We start from the raw sequence: 21,615 nt of genomic DNA, 5'->3' as shown, positions 1-21,615 counted from the left end.
TTTATGCATAGTATGAAGGTAATCGTGATACTTTTTAATCAAAAATTGGATTATTTTAACTACGACTTTTCATTAGACTCAACCCAAATGCTCAATGATATATATATATTTATAATGAAATACAGTAGTAAAAAAAAAAAACTTTTCCTTCATTTTGATCGACGCTCGGTTCTATACGACAGCACCTCCATGACTAATCTGACGTTAAAAAAAAAAAAAACCAAAAATCGGAAACAAAAGTAGGAAAACAAATCGTAATTCTTTCGTATCCAACTTTTCATTCACGCATATAGTCATCAGACGCGCGTAGGTGCAGCAGCCCCAAGTCAATCAGAGCGCATCGGAGAATGCACCACGCAAAACGGGAGTGGCTTCGAACGCACACCATCAACAATACGACGAGACCGTCGTTGTTCTCCCCTCCCTGACATTGCGCACGAGTCCGATACTCGCGATATTGCTCCTCTCCGATGCCGAGTCCACGGAGCGAAAAACAAAGAAGACGAGAGAAAAACAATACCTCGCCGAGAGCAATTACTACTCCGCGTCTTCCTTCCACCTCGTTTTTCTGTATTAAACGGGGCGGGGAGGGGGAGGGTGTGCTGTTTTTTTCCCCCGCGCGCAGACGCACCCCAAAGGTAAAGAGCAGAGATGAGGTGCTTGACGAGAAAAGGAGATTGCAAGGAGTGGGTGTTTGTTCCTCTCCTACGGCAAGCCAAATGAGTTTTTATCTCGCGACGATGAACAGCGAGACCTTTTTTTTTCGATGCTTAAGCCATCATTGAAAAGGTACGAGAATCTCTTTTTTTCTTTTTTTATACTGTTACAAAAGCACAGAGGTCCCAGGAAACGCGTCCTCGCGATCAAAATACCGTCCGAGTGAAATCCAACAAACGGCGAAAAGAAAAAAAAAAAAAAAAAGAAAAAAAAAAGGAAAGGAAGAGAGATAAAGACAGTAGGAGGGCAATTAGCGCTAATCGTCGCCGCGTGCGTACACGCCCGGAAAAAAAAGAAGGGGTGGGTGCCCCGAAGGGAGGGAGAAAGGGGAAAAAAGCGTCCGAATCAAGCGAGCGCAAAAGATATATAATTACCCGCTGATCTCTCCCTCTTTTATACATGTATAGATAGACACACTCTCTCTCTGGGGCTAATAGCCGGTTAATCTCTTCTTTATTCCCGACAGAATTTCGTAGTTCGACAATCGAGCCAGAGCGACACGATGGCGCTGTCGGTGAGGCTGCCGGCCGGCCGGGGACCCTACATCGAGCACTACCTCATCCAGGCCAACAAGGGCCGGCTCAGCCTCGAGACGAGCGAGAATCGCTTCGACAACATACCCTCGCTCATCGCCCATTACTGCTCGTGCTGGTAAGACCCGGCCTTCTTTTATCATCATCATCATCATCACTATTATTATTATTATTATTATTATTATTATACATTCGCTCTGCTTTTTCTTACTTTACTTCCTCCCTTTGAGGAGATTCTCCTTTTTGGTTCCTCTATTCGCGCGGGGGCGCAATTTTCTTCGATCAATTTAACCGAAGCGCCTTTTTCCTCCTCCTTTATACCCTTCTTTGTAGTCTTATCGGCAAAGCAATCTTGCACTCGAGTAATGTACCTCCTCCTACCTTTTATGGGTAGAAAATTTGGAAAAAATGGAGTTTCCGACTATCGTGTCTAAAAATAAAATAAAAAAAACTCAACTCCGGTGGGGGGGGGGGGGGGAAAGTGTCTCGCAGAGAGGCGACGACGTGCCTCGTCTTCGCACCTCGGCCGCGTGTACATATATTTTCCCTCTTCCAAACGCGCTCGACTCAATTTGCGATCTCGTTTGTCGATGGGCCGGCACCTTTCTTCAGCGACGAATTGCCGGTGCAGCTGACGTTGCCGCGAGCGATGCGCGAGGCCAAGAATAGACAGCAGCTCTCGTCGCTCGCGCTCTTGGGCCAAGAATTCTGGAGGTACCCGATGGCGAATCCCAAGCCCCCGGAGAGCGTGAGCAGCAGCAGCAACACGTCGAGTCTCAGCAGCTTTCACGGCGGTAAACTTTTTTCTTTTTTTTAATTTTCATCATACGTTTATTTCTTGTGCTTTATAGAATTGTTTGTTTTTTCAATTCAAGCGTAGATGCACGTGTTTTAACGTTATAATGGCAAGGTGAGTGTCAGGGTTGCAGGTGACGAGTGCGACTGGAACTTTCAAATGTGTGTTTCTTCATACCATAATGCACAAGAAGCCGCAATATTTTTACTCTAATATTCGGTGCACTTCAAGCGTTTCGGCAAAATAGAAACTAATTCTTTGGTTCTTCTTTTGTTCAAAAGTTACAAGAAATTTACATCAAATAAAAAACTAAAGTTTTATGTTTATTCTTTGATTTCCGTTCGATTATTTTTGAACTACCTACAACTTGCGAACAGAAGCACCATACTATAAAAAAGAAAATCAGCAGAAGTACGTTGCACCGATTTAAACATATATGGATTGTTGATTATCATTCTCGAACGCAGTGTCAAAGTAGAATATTGTGGCTTCTTTCATGTTTCGATACGAGTGAACATACCCTGAAGTTCCATTCGAATTTGTGACCCGTATTTCTGACTCTCTTCGATAATTTCTCAATTAAGTTACTCGCATAATCAAGATTTAACTTGACTAGAAGTTTGTTTAATCGTCAATAATGAAAATGCAGGTATCAACAACAACAATAACTTGGGCACCCCCATGACTGAGAGCATCGTTCTGAATCTTACTCCAATCATACCAAAAGAATCTCGTAAGTTTTTCCTCGTTGGCCAACCTTTATTGTTCATAATTCCATTATTAATAACCATAAACGCACCACCATTTCCAGAAAACACATCACCCAACAACACGATAACAACGTCAACCTTCGCACCCTCGGGACCCCGCCAACCCCGACCAACCCCACCCAACACCTTGAACCTAACAACCTTCAACGAGCCTTTGGAATCCAAGTGCGACATCAAAAAACTCTCCCCCCACGATAAACTGTCCCAACGTCTAGTCTCGCCGAACTTGGTCCAGAACCTGGTAAGGTCACCTTCACCCGTAGTCCACAACGTCGATACCAATGTCCTAAGTCCTCCGAGGGACATCAAATGCGAGTTCGTTCGAGGCAGTCACTTCACCTCGAGCAACACTTCCATAACGTCGAATTTTCATCGAAACATCGCCACTGGATTCAACGACCTGAACATCAAGTCACCGGACGTTGTCCAAATTGGCAACCATCTGTTGAAGAGTCCCCCACCACCACCTCCCAGATGGGCCAAGCCCGCGCAGCTTCAGAATCAGAAGAACAGAAACAATCAGAACGGTGAAATGAATAACACTGTTCAGGTAAAATTATCGACAGTTGACAAAGTTTGATATGACAATTGAAAAAGTTGGGCAATGGTTACAGGGTTTTCTTTGGTTTCAGTCGACGCCTTCGGATACGCCACTCCTTAGTCCTCAAAGTGCCTCGTCGAACAAGTCCCTGGGCTCAAAATCCTCGTCGGCACAATCGTCGTCCGCGGCAACGCCGGTTCTATCGTCCTCTTCGAAACTCGTTAGCAACGGCACTAGAACGCCACAGGTCATGTCTCCATCAGTACTTTCGAGTACTGGAAAATCGTCGAGACGCAGAAAAGAACGAGACGCGCGCAAGAACTCTCAACACTACCAGGAGTCGGACATCCTGGAGTCGTACTGCAGAAGTTCGCCGGCCGATAAAATATCCGACTACGAGGACATCTGGAACACAAGCGACTTCCCAAACAGGTCGGCCAAAGAGAACCAGAACTGCAACGGCGAACAGACGACGAGGAATCACATGAACGAGAACAAGGATAGGATACTGAGTCCAGGTGAAAGTAAGGTGATCAGGGCTGAGCAGCTGGTCGTCCAGACGAACGAGAAACTGATCATCAGGAATGACAAGACGAGCGCGAACGAGAAATTTAGCTATAAGGAAATCACTAGTCCGGAATTCACGAGCTTTAAGCCCCCGCAGGAGTCAAAGAGTCAGGAGACGACGCCGTCACCGGAGGACACGAGGAAACGACCTGATCTTTTGTCAAGAGTTTGTAAGTACCCGGTAAAATAATGAGACGAAGGGTAAAAGTGGTATCTCATGTCATGATCTGATTTGTCTCGCCCACACAGGCAGCGCAAACTCCTTGAACAGCCCACTCAACCTAACGCCTCCGCGTAAGTTCGGCCTGATGGCTGCTGTAACCCGCTCGGAGAGCAACAGTCCCATGACCCCTGACTCGAAGCACAGCAGTCCGTTTTACGCTGAGCCAGCGGATGCGATACCTCGACCGGCTTTGTCGAACGTAGCTCGTCGAAGACCGAAACCCATGAACTCGGTGACCAGCCGATTCCGGCACAGCGAGCCTGGTTGGCTTCAAGCCCAGCTCGCGGGTAATTGTAACCACGCCTCGGCCCTGCACTCGATAGACTGGGACGAGAGCGAGGAGACGGAGGAGAAGACGCCCTTGATCTCGTCATCGGTGGACAATTTGGCCAGAAGACTGAGCGGCAGGGAACCAAAGAAGGGTCTACCCGTGGCGGCCAAGCCCGTCCAGCCGCCCAAGATCAAGCCCAAGATATTCAGTGACACTTCGTGGGCGGTCGACTCCAGCTGGGAGTTTATTGGTGGGTCTTTGACTTATATTTCGTGCCGAGAGGAAGAAGCACATGAGTGTAATTGAACACGGGGATATATCGTTGGAATTGTGGTTTCAGGGAACGATGCGGACAATTGTGAACCAGACTACGACTGTGATACGGACTGCGACGTGGAAAACGTGGGCGGGAAGTTTCCCGATGACGAGCACGACAAGTACATCATACGCAACACTTTGACCGCGCAAAGTATCATTTTACAAAGGTAATTCCTCATAATTGTCTACCAAATTTCAACAGTTTAAAGGTCGTTATTAACGAAGGGCTGGATTCCTACAGATACCCAGAACTGCTGAAGTCTCCGGATGCAACGGAGAGCTTGTACAGTGACCGGAACTCGTCGTACGACAACGTCGAAAAACGCCAGGCGAACCACACGAGCACCATGTCAACGAGCTCGACGGCGACCACGACGACGGTATCGTCGATATTGACGACGACAACGGCGATAACGACACTGGATCCACGACGGCCCGTGACGATCGTTGACCGCTGCAACAACTACGTTCCGTCCGAATCCGAGACGATTTTGGACACGGACGCCGAGAGCGATGTCGACAGGATCAAGCGCAACCGCAGCTGCAAGCTGGAACGGCTGTATTCGCTTTTATGTGAGTTGAATTTGAATTTACGTACATCTGCGTGTTTCGTTGGGGGAGTGAAGTTATGGGTCGATCGAAAACCGAACCATTAATCTTGTGGGTCTCCCCTTCTTCTTCCCGATTTTGGATGAGACGTATCGTGCGCAAGCTGTCGGAACGGACGTGTTTTCGAACTTTGACAATTAAGAAGTCTCGTAGGGAAATAATCATCGTGTTTGTATTACTATTGTGTATATCGTTAGGGATGAGTCGGGCCAACGGATTGGTGGAACTGCGTAAGGAATTTCCTGATTGATTCTCTTGTTTGTTGTTATTTCAAGCTCGAGGCACAAGTAGTTGCGTTGGCTCGATTTTATCGGCAAAGGAGCTGACTGCCAGTTACCAACGAAAGTTGTAAAAGTTATACTTGATGATTCAACTGAGAACTCCTTTGGTTAATTTTTTCATAGACATTGCCACAAGAGTAAGTAACCATTGCGATGAACTAGGGAAACCACCATGAATTGGAAAGGACTTTTCGTTTGAATACCAATAGTGCAAATATAAATTTTTTTTTATAAATATTTTTGCACCCCCTGCCGAGATGAAAATAAATTTGCAACTCATCCTTACTTGTAGTTCAATAGAGATAAGCAAGAAAATTAAATCCACTTATCATTTTTATTATTTAAAACGATCGGAAGATTGTTATCGCATTCTTTCTGCCAAACTTAACGGTCTCGGGTAATAAATTTTTACTAATACTTGGTGGCAATTTGAAACAAGGCATAATCGATACTGATAAAATCAGGTGGGTTGTTCAATTTGTATGACCGTTTCACCCCAACAGCGGAAAAAGGAAACGACCACTGCTGTTCCATTCCTACGTAGTTACAAGACCATCGGGAACGAAGCTCCGATGTCGATAGGAAAATAATAAAATGGCACGAAAAGATAGAGTCACACGACTTCAGCCCCAGTAATCCCGCGTAAGCTCCCGCGCACGAGGCCGAGTCATGCCGCCATGGGCGACTGGGATAACCTGCTGCTCCCGCAACGAGGCCCCTCGATCCACCTACATAAATCCCCTCTCTGCTTCCATCGACACATCTTTCTCGTGTGTCCATTTGTTTGTCGAGCCACTCGTGCGTGTTCTGTTAATTGAGCGATCGTCGCTCGATAAGTGTGCAATAAACGCGACCGCGTTGTTGCGAGAAAAAAGGTAACCATTACTTTTTTTTCTTTTCCTCCTGATACGACGGACGTGCGAGTGTATAGCTACTGGCTCAGGGAAGATTTGGCGTCTGGTTGTATGATTGGCAAACATGAATCTCCAAGCAAAAGATAATCGAAGCTATTTTCAATCAATCGGACAATTAGAAAAATAATAATACTCATTGCTGGTACTCGAAGGCACACAATCTCCATCCTCCGTTCCGACCAGGCGCAATCACCGATCGATCAAACCTAAAAACCTCGATACATTTTTTCGCTCTCGATCTCACCGAGAAACGCGTCCATTTTCGCGAACCCAATCTCAGATAACTCTCCTGTACGTGTATAAAATCCTTTTTAAAAAAAGGGACATCGTAAAGCGCTCAATTACGCGCCGGATGAATTTTTTTCCCTTTTTCTTTTGCACTCCCTCCGATAACGGCAGCGCTTCGGTAGTCGCGATTTTTCGTTCCCCCCCAAAGCCAACTGCGAATATCTAGGAACTCGGCCTAATCTACTTTTTTTTTTTTTTTTTTTTTTTTTTGGCTAAACACGGATACTCGGACACAACGAAGCCCCGAAGCGGTTTTGCATTTACATTGGGATTTGCCGATGGTTTTAAAAGGAGGCGAGTAACGAAAAGGAATGCGTCGGCAATTTTTTAGTATAGACATCTCTTTTTTTCACTTTACATCACGATAATCGAAGCTGTACCGCATTTATTGAACGGTTTCACCTTAAATCTAAATTTAGTTTTCACGGTACCGTAAGATTACTCGATGACGACTCACAGTACCGGCTCTTCCAACACTCAATAAGATCATCAACGCGTTAGCTATACGCATCGCGTTACCCGTCAACTCGTTAGATTTCGACCCACACCTATCTCTGTTATTATATAGACCACACACCCATGAGATATCGGAATACACGTAGCGTATCGCAAACAGTGAAATGTATACACCAGCGATTACGAAATCACGGCTCTGATATGTATGTATGGGCTTTGTCATCTAATACTAGTATGTGGAAGTAAATCTAGCGAGCCGCGCCTACTTACAGTTGATAGACACTCGACGGGTGTAAGAAGACACCGATACGGAGTTAACGAAACGATCGTGAGTGTGGCTTGTAAAGTTTTCTTTTTTCACGCTTTCTCGACTCGTTAATCTCATTAGTAAATGTTTCATTAATAGTTTGTATCTTCATAGTTTGTTGAATGTGGGCCAAGATGGCCTATTTTTGAAAAAAAAAAAAAAAAAAAAAAAAAAAAATCATTGCACGTTTGCCTAATCGAAAATTAGGTTGGTAACCGCGAACAAAAAGCGTAACAAAAGTAACAAAGTCAAGTTGATTGTGGAGAAAGAAAACCAAGTGCTCGTCTAGCGTCGCGGCTTCTATACCATGCGCTTAATAATCATCGGTTGTAATCGTTGCGATGATTCACGTAGTATCTAGAGTACTAGAGTCTGACCCTGGCCATTTTAACTATATGCGCTGTGGTACGAGGAGCCAGAAACGAGGTCAATCGCTTTAATTGCGCGTTAGAATTTGGATTTTTCTTTTTTTTTTGTTTTTTATCATACACGGAGAGCGCCTGAAAGAAGATTAAGAGATGCATGTAGTCACAAGTACTATAGAGATGCAAACGAGTTTACTTCTTCGGTGTTGTTTATTTGGTTGACTGATACGTTTTTTTCCGTAAAATCTTATCAAAATATTTATGTGCCGTAAAATCATTAAGTACTTTTAGAGGTTGGAGTTTCCCAGTTCGGTCATCCAACAGATAAGTAGGTTTCAATTGACCACTGAATTATTTATTTATCTGCTAATAGTAACCGCGATGATTTTCAAAAAACAACCATACATTACCTAATTGGCGTGTATATAATCTAGTCGTTGGGTTTATTGTTCAATAAAGCTTAATCTGAATTCTTTTTTTTTTTTTTTTTCTATTGAATGTCATTTCGTTAAGTAATCTATAGATAGGCCACCAGTGAACAATAGCTTTTGCTGATCGGTGGATAATGCGACGTATTTATTTGTTGAGTGATTATTATTAGACGGAAAAACAAGATACGTACAGAAGATCTTACGATACGAGCTCCGATAGAACATTTTTAATACATGTGTCGTAATTGATAGTAAATTTCATTACACGCACGTATTGTTATTTTATTAATTCAAAAAATTTACCACACAAGTTTACTAGTGAAAAATTATAAGTGTTGGTTGAAGCATAAATTAAACTATCAATAAAAAAAACCAACTATCTAAGCTGCAGTTGACCAATTATTCTTCATTTTTACAAATAAATGGGTCGTGGGTAAATATGACCGAGTGACGTAAAGTGCGTGAGATTAGTGCGTAATCCAAGTATTATTTTGATTTAAAAAAACTTATGTTAATTAAGCATTTCACCTTCGCTAAAATAAACAATCCAATAAAATGAAAAATTCAGTTTTCCTAATCAATGAAATTGTTACTCTCATTTTATGCATCAGTCGCAGTATCTATCTTCCTTTATAAATAATTCAAGGTGACATTACAACCGCGTTAATTTATCTTAAAGACTCACGTCACTGGCGAAATTTACCATCCGAATTATTGGGCAGCAAATCACTCGATCAATCTTCAGAGAAAAGAAACGAAAAAAAAAAAAAAAAAATACTTCCAACCAAGCCCATCCCTCAAAAATGTTATAACCACAAGCAATTAAGATAAGGACGTAAATGATGAAATAATTAGCAAAAAGTCCAACCCCTCTGTGCCATCATCGCCGCCATGCTCCACCGCAGCGAGGCGCAAGGTACAATGGGCCGCTCGTAAATATTACCTGCCCGACAAAGTGCGCATATTAAAAGTTTTGCTGGCCATGGGGAAAGGCTCCTCGTCCCGCCACCCACCCACACAGAGTTGGCTTCTCGTGCTCCCATTCGCGGTAATCCCTTCGCAAGCCCTTGACACTCGAAGCTTAGGTACCTCTCTTGTGTCTATTGCCTGCTAGGCTTGGATATGCGCGTCTGTTTTATATACATTAGACCCGCAATTCTCGTTCGTGAGGATGACGGTAAATCTCCCCAATGGGCTTTTAATTGATACCATTCATTTACAAATTTGAATGGACAAATGGACCGTTTTTGCGTGCTTTCCGTGTGTCCAATTATCTTCGAAAGACAATGGCACGATTAATTTTTTATTTTAATGTCACCTTTTCCCAAAGTTACGTCAATTTGAAACAAAACTACAATCATGTATACACAAAGTCTATTTCAAACAAAAAGCTTTCGATTATTACTGACTGTTGCATTTTTTCGTGCTAATAAAGCTAACACTTCATAACGAAGGCAAGAGTAATCTCAGCTATGATGTCATTGTACACATTTTTATGTGAAACTTAAACTTGATTTAGATATAGCTGGACTCGTTATGAATCATCAAGAGATCGCATGATCCACTTGTATATTATTTCACTTGCCCTTCTTACCTTAACAATAATATCGTGTGTCAGTCACGTGGACGATGTAAGTTCATTCTCATTTCGAATGTATGATTTTCAATTTTCATTTTGATCCATAGTTTTTAATTAAATTGCTTTTGCTCAATAATGACTGGGAAAAATTGCACTCATAAAATTTATGCAGCTCACTCCGGCGATATATTTTTTTTTTTTTTATTTTAATTTTTTTTTTTTTATGGCCATCTAGATAAGGATTACAATTTATTATTTTGTGCAATCGAATTACTTTAACAACGAAGTCATAAATTACAATCGATCCAATCTATTTTCACGACACAAAGAGATTCCACAAAAATGCCCAAACTTTTTTTTTTTTTTAGTAAATAATTGAAAAAAACAAAAGACAAAACAATGACTATTACACTTGAACTTGCTGCTTGGAAAAGTTACGAGCCGCTCGATGTTTTCATATAGGCGATCGCAAAACACACTGCATTGCAGCAATTTCGCTGATTAGAGAGAATGGCACTAGCGCTTGCCGATCTCGTTTCAACTATATTCACCCGATCGCTTCCAACACGTAATATCGTTTGTGTTTTCATCAGCCATGTTTTGATTTGACGTTCGAAGTTTTTCTATTTTTTTTCCCCCTCAAAAATAGGTACTTGCATGGAATGTTACGTATGTGCAGTTTTTTAATGGCTATTCTACATTATAATGCACATTAAGAGAACAAAAGTAAAAATTATTTCATATCGTATGTAAATAAATTGCCCATGAGAACACGCACTTTGATAAAAGTTAATTAAAAAAGTGTATTGATGTTTTCTCACTTTCGACGATTAATGAAATTACACATGATTTTGCATCATCTCGGATACAACTTAGATCAATGTGATTCACGATCAAATAGTGTAATGAAAGTACCTCTTAACAATCATGACGTTCAAGTGACGAGAAATAGTTGGCTGGGGATGAAAACATTTATCTCTCACGGATGGATCTTGAACGAACAGCATTTTGCAAGTTTTTCGAGATAACAATAACAAAATTGTCGATATTGTACATATTACGGTGATGCAAAAACTTATTCAAATTTACGATCATCTATGGAACTATGGTCATTGAAAAACAATATTTTTTCTGGATAGGTGAGTGCTTAAACCATCAACTACAATTGTCAATAAATCATAAAACACATGATTAAATATCGACTATTATCTCAAAGATAGAAAAAAAAAAAAAAAAAAAAAAAAAAAAACATTTGAGCTCTTGGCGAATAATTACTTAAAGATCCGTATCTCCAACAGACAAACACACAAGTATATACTGCGATTTCGACCCTTTCCTTCTGTCAATCGCTGTGCCGACTCATGAAAAATCTGTTTACTCGAAAAAAACCTGCACCGCAGCCCTAAGAGAGAAACCTGAAATAAACGGTGTATTTGCACGGGTGACTTGGCAATCGCGTGATATATGGAGATGTGCATGCGAGACGGTCTCCAGAGATGATCAAGATATATCCGGTTGCGCGATTACAACGAATGCGACGGGGCGTAATCGATCGATAAGATTAACCGTCCAATCGCCGGCCATTGTCACGCATGTGTCCCACGCGACTGCTCAATGGCTAGCGCATGATGGCTTCCATGTTGTTTTTTTTGCTCCAGTTTAATGCGATGCCTTTTTTTCTTCCAACTTCTCGTTGAACAGTACATACCTTCTCTGATAAACATCAGCTTGAGGTCAACGTATTTTACTTTTTTCTCTTTTTTTTTTTTTTAGCGTATAGACGAGTGCTCGTACGCGCGTGTACGAATGACAGATACAAACTCATCGTGATCGTCTAATCAGATTTTGAAATATTCTTACATCCATACGCACAGAGACACACGAGTAAGGAGCGAAAGTGTAAAAAACAAGTTTGCTAGTCAACGTTCCCACAAATGTTTGTCAAAAGTCCGACAATTTCCGTAAACGAGGACGCAACGCGAATAACCGATTCCCGGAAATCGGCAGCGATATCTTTGTTTACGACAATTCTTTTGCACTGAAGAAAAAAAAAAAAATTACAAAAGTTACTGTACTAGAACGGTAATTAAAGATCATTCCGTCATTTGAGGACTTTATCCTGTTGGCAAGACAGTTTTTGCCATTTAATCGCTGGACGCTAATTTATACTGTTCCAGCAGAAAAATTTCTACTTTTATCAGTAAAAAACAAAAAAAAAATAAAAGTATAAAAATAGTAAAAAGTCTCTACGGAACGGGGTAGTAGTACCGCGTTACCAATCGGTAATTGTAAGTTTTTTGTCTCGGTGTACTTTACATTAAGAAAAATTCCTTTGCTACTGAAACTATTTTATCTCGTTTAAAATTGAAAAAAAAAAAAAAAAAAAAAAAAAAATACCTGTTCATCGATAAAAGTAATTAAATCTAACAATCATCTTACGGTCCCTCTTTCAGGCACTCGAACCCCCTTCGATTCCCTTTATTTCCCTCTCCCCTGTCTGCGGCAGATAACAAGAAAGGCCCGCACACCTAGCTGATACGTACATATTCGAGCCGCGCGAGCCGTGGGACTTCAGTACGTAATCTTCCTCGGCTAGTGCTACGACACGCGCTCGCTCGCGTTCCCAATACTTCTTCCCTTGACGCTTTGCCTGCCCAACCGAGAGTAGAAAAATTAGTTGGCAGCAAAAAAATTCAAAGCGGGCTAAGGACTTTGATTGAGAAACCTGTCGCTCGTGCGTGGCAATCTCATCGAAAAAAAAAAAAAAAAAAGGAAAAAAGGAAGAAAGCATTGTCGAGCAAAAGTGCACGATCAGCCTGTTCACCTATGAAGAAAACCAACCCGGGAAGTAGTGGTTGCCCCGCAGTAGCTGCTACGAAGAAGCTGGCCGTAAAACTGGCACCCAAGGCCGCTGCCGAGTTCAGGCGCGACCTTTTGGGCACGGGGGGCCGGTTCACGTCGATGGAGCGGGGACAGATCCACCAGCTCGCGAGGTACCTCCTCGCCGTTGACAGCTGCGGGTGCTTGGACCTCGTCGTCGCGCCGTGAATCCTGCGAGGTGGTCGGGAAGCGAAAAAAAAAGTGTCGTGCGGGGGATCGGTAAACGCGCGGCGTGGGAGAGTAAAAACGATTTTTGAGACGATTCTCCCTTTTTTCGTTTCTTCGAGAGACCTCGCCACATAAGGATTCCATTTTTTCCATCCATTTCATCCGAGCTGTTTTGAGGCGAGATCGGTAGTAGTTGGGTGGTTGACCGGAACTATGGATGTTTTCGTGTACGTCGACGTTGACTCGGTCGTCGTGAAATACGAGTGCGACAACTATTGCATGCATTCACCCGTGGCAGTTAAAAACGCGAGAAACAAGTCGAAGAGCGCCAAGATGTCCCAAAAGACAGCCAAGGACATCGAAATGTCCGAACAGACCGGGAAAAGGAAGAGCGTCGGGGACGTCAAGTTTGCGATCAAGACGAAGCTCTTTTTCGTGAAACTTAGGGAATGGTTCCTCGAGAAGAAGGCCAAGTTGCGCGAAAAGATCAACAAAATGAGTGAGTATAGCGGACGCGGGCAATATCTGCTGAATGAGCGACAACGTCGTGTTTGATGGCAAATTGACGAGTTCAATGAAAAAAGAATTTATTCCCCAAAATGCGTTTGGGCAGGATACTCGATGAGTAAATTGTTTATTAAATTGAAATATGCCAATCATCGTGTACTTTTATCGTACCCTGTAATTTACTTATCGAGATCGCGGAATTTTTTGTTTTCTCTCTTTCAACTTCATCGTCAAATCCAAGCAGTACCTGATAAAACCAAGTAGTCGCAATTTAAGGATTACCTCTGATCACCTTTAGCACTCTGTAGGACCAGATACACCTATAAATTGCGTATACAATCGTCTCATCCACTCCTCCGACCTTCTTCTCGTTGCCTTTGCCAATAGCGTGACAATAATAATTGTAATTTTCACGTTTTCCAGCTCCACCTCGGCTGAACGTGCTGAAGCGTAATGGCGATAATGGCTCGAGTGCCGTTGGCTCGACCATACGATCCTACGCGCTGCAGTTGGCCGCCGATAAATCGACGACCTTCTCGCAAAACATCGAGAACTTCATTCAGTGCACGAAGGAGAGCAAGGAGGCCTCGCCCCAGGTCGTCATGCGCAACATGCGGCAATTCATGTCCGGCATGAAGAACTACTTGGTAAAAGTTTACGCTTTTTTTTTTTTTTTATTAAGAACAGTGACTATATGGGTATAAGGTATAACCAAGTTTCGAAAACGCGATGTCCCAGGTGAAGCACGGCGAGCGTGAATTCGAGAAGGAGGTCGAGAAGGAGCGCCTCAAGCTCAAAGCCAACGAGTTCCTCAATCTCGACCACATCCTCGAGGACGTGATGATGCACCTTGTGGTGAGGCCGCTGCGCGAGCACGTCTACCGGCTCTTCGTCGAGAACTACATGGCGGACGGCTCGATACCGATGCTGGCTGACAGCATCAAACTCGCTCAGTCCAAGAACATGTACGACTTTGGCGTCCAGGTGAGTTTTGGAAGTAAACACGAAACTTTTTCCTCATAAAAAAAAAAAACAGATTGCTCCATTTACACGCTCATCATACCGATAACGGCACAAGTGTTGTCATTGCGACGAGGAAAATGGTGTGTGAAACTGATTTTTTTATTCTTTCAGCAAAAAATCTTGCCACCCACGGAAGCGAGCTTGGAGCGTATCCTGAAGATCATGCAAACGTTGCAAAAAGCCGACTCACCGCTTGAAAAACTTGATAATCTACTAATCGCAATCTCTACTATTTATAATTCAGTGAGTGTGCATTTTTTGGCTCGTTGTTGTTATCAATAGATGAAAAAAAAAAAAAAATGCTATCGATATCGGTGATCTGTTGATACGAGGGAATTGAAACTCCAAACCTACCGAGCGATGAACGAACAAACAAAAATCCCCAGATCGGTGTATCGATTTTTCATTCATTATTTTTTGCAGGTAAGACACGCCAACTCGAACAAAATGGTAATAATGGGCGCTGACGACCTGCTGCCTCTGATTATCTGGATTTTGGCGCGCGGAAAGTTTGTGGATGCGGAAATCGAGTCGGAGTTCATGTGGGGCCTTATACACCCGTCTCTTTTAACAGGCGAGGGTGGCTACTATCTCACGACCCTTTCGAGCGCCGTGCAGATACTCAAAGGCCTGAAATCTAGTCAGGGGACCATGTCGACGATAAACGTAAGCGAGGAGCAGAATGATAATTAAAAAGGATCATTATAAATTCTTGACGATGGACTACCTGACGTTTGTTAATCGGAACGTTAATGGGCTTTTTTTTTCTCTTTAAAGTCACTTATTATTGTCACGATTTTTTAATTAATTGCTTTCTACGTGACGAAAAGGCTGTCAGTTTATAGGAAATTTCATCCTTGGTTAACTAAATTTTCGTAGTCTAATAACATTTTCTTAAAATTAACTCAACTCCACGATGAGTGTATTGTGACGAGCAAAGCATACAAGCTCTATGTATTAAAATGTGATGATATTAAAATAAAATTTACAATTAATCTTTAAATATGGTTGACACAAAGTTGGCGATACAAAAGTTAAATATACTTAACAATTGTTTGAGTATGTCTTAAAAAGAAGTATGTAATTAAAGCAGATCAAATTGTGCAACAATTAAAAAATTTTCAACAAACGTATTGAACCCACATTACTATTCTGATCCTTAACAGCATATTGTGAAATTTGTTCTTAAACCTTGCAATTTGAAATAAATGTAACATATCCAAAAGGAAGATTCACCACAGAATTATAACATTGAATTCAAAGATTTACAAACGAAAATAGATGTAAGAAGAGTTTTATTAAGTAAATTTGTTCAGTAGAAAATTCAGATTCAAATCAGTAAATATCCCCAAAATCAGATTATTATTATTATATGCATATCAATTTCGTTAACTGATCTGTGGATTAAGTTAATTGCTCTAAAATAAACAAGATCATGTTAGATGAAAACAGTTCATATATTTTTTTAAATAAAAAGTAATAAAAAAAAACAAGGACGCACACAATTTTACACAACTAGTTATTCATAAAATTACTTTTAATACAAAATTTAATAAAATTTTAGCTTGACGGTCTATAAGAATTTTTTTTTTATTTTTATCCAGGGATGTGGAACACCGGATTGTTCTTCTGTTCTGCGAATTCTCGTTCCGGACGAATTACATGGTTCTCTTAATACACGAACACTGCCAGTCCGACCGAACATGAATACTCGTGATATATGCCGTATTCTTGCCCACAAGATAAGATGCACGAATCCTCAAGATTACGGCCTCTTCAAGCTCGTTCAAGGAGAAGGTAAATAAACGATTTTTATTTAACTCATCGTAAATACGATTGAATTGAGTATCATGACACTACAGGAAATATTTTGCGTTTTTTACAACAGAAACTCTACTCGGAGATCAGGAGTGTCCACAGGACATGTTGCACTGTTTGTTCGCATACAAACGAATCGATGCAAAGATCGCCTGGCCAAAGACAGCTAACCCAACGACCCCGACACTGAACAATGGCAATCACTCCTGATCACGTTCGCTATCGCGACGAGTCGCGAAGATCTTGTCCATAAATCTGTATTAACTGCGAAACTTATTATTTTACTATTATTCATAATACGTGTATAGACTGCTGTAAGAAACTAAGAAACAAATTGTATACTCTTCGTTGTACTCTTTTATAAATGAAACATAAAATGATTGTAAAAAGTTAATATCGTGCGTATTTTTCACTCGACTTTGATTACTATTCAATATATTTAATGCATATTTAACAGTAATATGCTAGTGATAATGTGCAATAAAAAAAGATGTGCAAAAAAGATTGTGTACTAAATTCATCAATCCACCAACTTATTACATTATATGGTATTTTTTTTCAATTACAACGTAACTGTGCAAACATCTTTGGGTATAAAATTTGGAATGTGATGACATATTTGATAAAAGAAATTATTTAAATCAATTATGACTGAATAAAAAAGTTTTCATGTATATAATCAATAATATTTTTTTACTTCTATAGAGGGTAAAAAAAGGGTTATTAAAAAAACAGAGCATCGCCATAATTTTCTATGTAGTTTCATAATAAGTGTATCATAATAAAAGGGATTCGATTCAACATTTAGCAGTAGGGACATTACAGCTGTAATTTTACAATGTCTTGTTCATAAATAAAAACAACGAAAATTAAAAAAAAAGTGTTTGATGAATTATCCTTGCTCGTATGATTTTTTATACGGTCCAATAATAAACATTTGTGATGGTTGAAATGACGACTATTTTCAAGTTTTGTCCATGTTCAGTGTGACAGCGTAATGACTGATCGGCCAGTTATTAAACTGAATGACAAAATTGAATATGAAAAATGGTTTTAAACATTAGTCATTTGAATTAGCTATACATCACATTCCACAAAAAATGATTTATTAAAATATAAGCAAAAGTAACTTAATAAATTTTGTTGTAACGGATGTAAAAAAAAAATAATTGTAGAATAAATTTGGTCAATATATGAATAAAAAAATTAACAAATATTTTTAGATTATGTTGTTCGATTACAAATCATACGATGCGATTAAAATAAAAGTAAAATACTATAATATTTTTATAGTTAATGTGTAATTGAAAATTTTTTACATCGTATAATGAAAACAATAAAAAAATTCTTGAAAAAATAAGAAAAATTATTATAAAACCCATAATACATACTTTAAATCGAAGTCAAGACAATCAAATGATTAATTAAAATTAAAAACTGACATTACTGCAGACTTAATTGTTATAAATACTTAATTTCTAAAAAATTTGACTTGATTCTAAGCTGTATACCTATACTTTTAATAAATTATAAAAAATATGGTGATTCTACCATAATTTCTAAAAGCCACCCTTTACAAATATCAGATCTCGTGACGAAATCAATTAGTATAAAAAAAATGTATGTGGCAATTAAATTTTTGTTTTTCGTTCTTGAAGAAAAACATACTGACTAATTTCATCCAGAATGTCGTATACAGTTGATAACTTTGTCATGTAGTTGTTTAAAATTTTGTCACATTAAAAACTTTCAATTTTTTGCAATCAAAAGACCAAGCAATTTGTTTACTAATGATAGTGTAGAGTTAAAAAAAACCAGTATTAATATTACTAAGAATTAAATTATAAGAATAAAATAGTATAAATTCATTTAAGTAAAACAGCTGATAATTTCTTACGTTACATGTATATCGAGTGCAAATATTAGAATTTATTACTGCCACCTGTGGTATGTATTAACCTGCTTTAATCTAACATTGTAGCTCATGCGTAGAGAGTAATAGTAAACTACTTCAAATTGAGATAGGTTAAAAAAATTTTTTTTCTAAGCCAAGTTTAATGTACAAATACTACTGATGTATCTCATGAAGATTTATACTTTGATGTGAATTATCTCGGGTTGTGACTGAAAATTGTATACTACTTTTACTGGAAGCATTTTCCGTTGACAAAGTGTTATAACACGTTCTTTAGAGACAGGTAAACCATTTTTTTTTTTAAATAAAAATAAAAAAAAGAGAAAAATTTTTCTAAACGCATGGTGAACTAAAATATTTTATTATTGTGTATGAAATTTACTAATAAAAACTATCATGAAATTCAAATCGCAGCAACTTACCTACTAGTGTATAACATAAGAAATAAAAGTTTTTTGTTGCAATTACGGGTTTCTAATTTATATCCCACCACGATCATAAATACAGAAATCAAATAATTTAAATACGTCGGAGCCTGATAGGTACATGAACATTGTTGAAACAATGAGGTCTATTGCTCATGAAAGTATAAGGCAGAATATAATAGTAAGGCTTTTTGAAGTACTTTTTTAGAACTTTTCAAGTGTATAATATTATTATTTTGAAGAATAACCTTTTTAAAACATGATAAAAAAGCTATATGTGATTTAGCTCATTCTAGTTGGTAAATAAAAAATGTAGAAACGTACTAACTGATCAGACTTACTATTACAATTTCGAAAAAACTTGTTTTCTACAAAAATGCATGGATTTATGAAAAATTTACAGAGAAGAGTAAGAATCACAAACTCAATTGAGTAATTTACAGGTTGATTTTAGTTGTTTTTCTCGAATTTTTAATGATCTTGATCTTTTAATACATTTATTTGTAAGAGTGATTAAAATTGAATAACAATCAAATAATGTTACCAAGCCATGACAGGACGACCAATAGATATTATGATGATATATGATATTGCTCGTAGCCTGTATTTTATTAACAAAATTTTTTCGTAACTCTCAATTCATAAAATTAAAGTACATTTTAAAGCATTGTGACTTACCTTATTTGAAAATTCTATCTGTATGCATTTTTAGAGTAAGATATTTGGAAAAATGATAATTTTTTATACAACTCCTGTAAATGTTGAATCATCTAAAAATTCTCATGTTCAAAATTTTTGCTTCTCAATCATCAAAAAACCATATGGAAACTTGAGAGCTGCATTTTATTATATATAGTTGGCATTTTATTTTACTACAGTTATTGTAGTGAGATGAAAATACCTTAGCATTTTTTACATTTTATAGGGGAGACCAGGGTAATCGTGGCAGTCTGGGTCTGCGTGGCATTTAAATAAAAAGAAAACTAATGATAATTTTCAGGTTTTTTTTTTTTTGAACACCTATACTGATGTCCCTTGAATTCCCTTAAATATTTTTAGGCATTATAATAAGTATTTATTCATTTAAAAAAAAGTTTTATATTTGTAGTATTTACATTGATCGGATGATCATTTTCAACGGCTGTTTAAATATAGCCTATTACAGCAACATTTTTACAATTGGGCTTAATTAAAAGCTGGACTCGTTAGCTACAATTTCCTTTTTTTACTTTTTTTAGAAAATAAGTAACAACAAAATTATAACAAAAACAAGCAAGCGTGTCATATGGGGCACAGCGTAGCATCTGGCTGGGGCAGAGCGTAGCCTGGCCGCGGCAGTGCGAGCGCTGGCGCGAGCGTTACACAGCTGATTTTTAGGTTAAGTTTTTTGTAGAACAATGTAAACATTAGGTAGTTTACCTGTTAAGACTACAAAAAACACGCGAAGAAATTCACTGAAAGCTTTAAATATTAACAAAATAGTACAATTAAATGAACGTCAGAGTGCGAATTCTACTATTTGCAATCGGAATAATATATCGATTCTAGACTGCCCAATCCTTTTTGCTACTGATTTTCCAGAGGAACAGAATTTATTTATTAATTTACTTTGATTTAATGCAGTGAATAACATATTCAAAAGCCAAAGAATTTTATTACAGAAATTTAATGTGTTCATGATTTAGTGTTATGAGTTCACTTACAATGTAAAGAAAGATTCGAAAATAAATAAATAAATTACCTAACTTTTTTTTCTATAGCACACACCTTTTAACTATTATGTATCCTTCACGCTACGAATGCCCCAGCCCGTACCACACCGTACCCCACCCCTGGGGCATAGTAGAGCTTTTTGAGAACGAGCAATTTTTTTTATTTTAAATTTTAAATGTTGCACAATAATTTTTTAACTTGTAGGCTAGGTCCACAAGTATCATACTTTTACAACACAATTTTTTAGCTACTTTAATCCTCATTCCTTTAAGAAATACAGCTCAATAAAGTTAGAGTGCTCTGCGTGCCCTGGTCTCCCCTACGTTACAAATTTCAGATTCAGAAGTTTTTTACTAATAATTTTTGGCATTAGTTTAATGGGGTTCTTTAAAATATAGGTAAATGAAGAGTTGGTCGATAAAAATTTAAATAATTAAAGCCAAAAAAAGGGAAAACAAAATATTAAATTTACAAATAAAATGTAATGGTTTAAACTGAAGGAAACAGGTCCATAGAAAATGTAAATTTTTTACAATGCAAACAATATAGAGCAAGGTGTAAAAATTAAAACGAACAACCAAAATATTTGAGTAAGATAATGATTTTGCTATGACACAAAGTCATCAGGAATTTTTTTGTAATGAGGCTATTTTCGTTCTAGTTTTCTTAAATTAAAGAATGAAGCGATCCCAGTCTTAGAGTGGATTCAAGTCATGTTAGGAATAAGGATAATTCAATGATTTCAACAATTTTACAAACATTTTTATTTATTTAAAGAACAAAAATTCAGAGGCACAATACATTTTATTTACATATAAATACGTACTTTGACGGTGAAATGCATGTATGCATCTGACAAATACGATAATCTATAATTAACTGTCAATTGTCACTTCAAAATAAAAGTACAATGATCTCAGGTGAATTCCAAATATTGAAAATGCTAAGACTAACAAAATAATAAGTATGTATATACCATAATTCAACATTCACGCTACATATTAAATACATAAAACTTAAATGTATGAAAAAAATTAATATTAAAAAAATAAGTATCTCAGGTTATATTCAAATATTGAATAAAGCTCTAATATCTTGAATATTGTTTAAACATTCTTCTGTCAATACGAACAATATTACAACAAGAATAATTGCCAAGTATGCTAACATAATTTAATATAAAACGGCGAATTTTGCGCA

General features: G+C 38.5%; 1 protein-coding gene across 1 annotated transcript in view; it reads left to right on the top strand.

Moving 5' to 3' along the window:
- The window catches only part of spri (Src homology 2 domain-containing protein sprint), a 52,017-nt gene extending 34,208 nt beyond the window's left edge, over positions 1 to 17,809 (top strand). Inside the window, exons 4-17 of the mRNA XM_014352701.2 lie at positions 1,184 to 1,368; positions 1,863 to 2,044; positions 2,696 to 2,779; positions 2,858 to 3,366; positions 3,449 to 4,094; positions 4,174 to 4,668; positions 4,759 to 4,903; positions 4,978 to 5,309; positions 13,945 to 14,168; positions 14,260 to 14,505; positions 14,656 to 14,787; positions 14,968 to 15,210; positions 16,149 to 16,341; positions 16,433 to 17,809. Coding sequence (XP_014208187.2) covers positions 1,184 to 1,368; positions 1,863 to 2,044; positions 2,696 to 2,779; positions 2,858 to 3,366; positions 3,449 to 4,094; positions 4,174 to 4,668; positions 4,759 to 4,903; positions 4,978 to 5,309; positions 13,945 to 14,168; positions 14,260 to 14,505; positions 14,656 to 14,787; positions 14,968 to 15,210; positions 16,149 to 16,341; positions 16,433 to 16,572 — 3,756 coding nt within the window. The 3' untranslated portion in view covers positions 16,573 to 17,809. The remainder of the gene's footprint in view (positions 1 to 1,183; positions 1,369 to 1,862; positions 2,045 to 2,695; positions 2,780 to 2,857; positions 3,367 to 3,448; positions 4,095 to 4,173; positions 4,669 to 4,758; positions 4,904 to 4,977; positions 5,310 to 13,944; positions 14,169 to 14,259; positions 14,506 to 14,655; positions 14,788 to 14,967; positions 15,211 to 16,148; positions 16,342 to 16,432) is intronic.
- Positions 17,810 to 21,615: the final 3,806 nt, after the last annotated feature.

This window comes from Copidosoma floridanum, unplaced genomic scaffold (genome assembly GCF_036245765.1).
Source record: "Copidosoma floridanum isolate Cflo_tuat_1 unplaced genomic scaffold, Cflo_Japanese_pri ptg000021l, whole genome shotgun sequence".
Classification (NCBI taxonomy): Eukaryota; Metazoa; Arthropoda; class Insecta; order Hymenoptera; family Encyrtidae; genus Copidosoma; species Copidosoma floridanum.
Note: the sequence above shows the minus strand (reverse complement) of the source record. Positions and strands in the feature narration are given on the sequence as shown.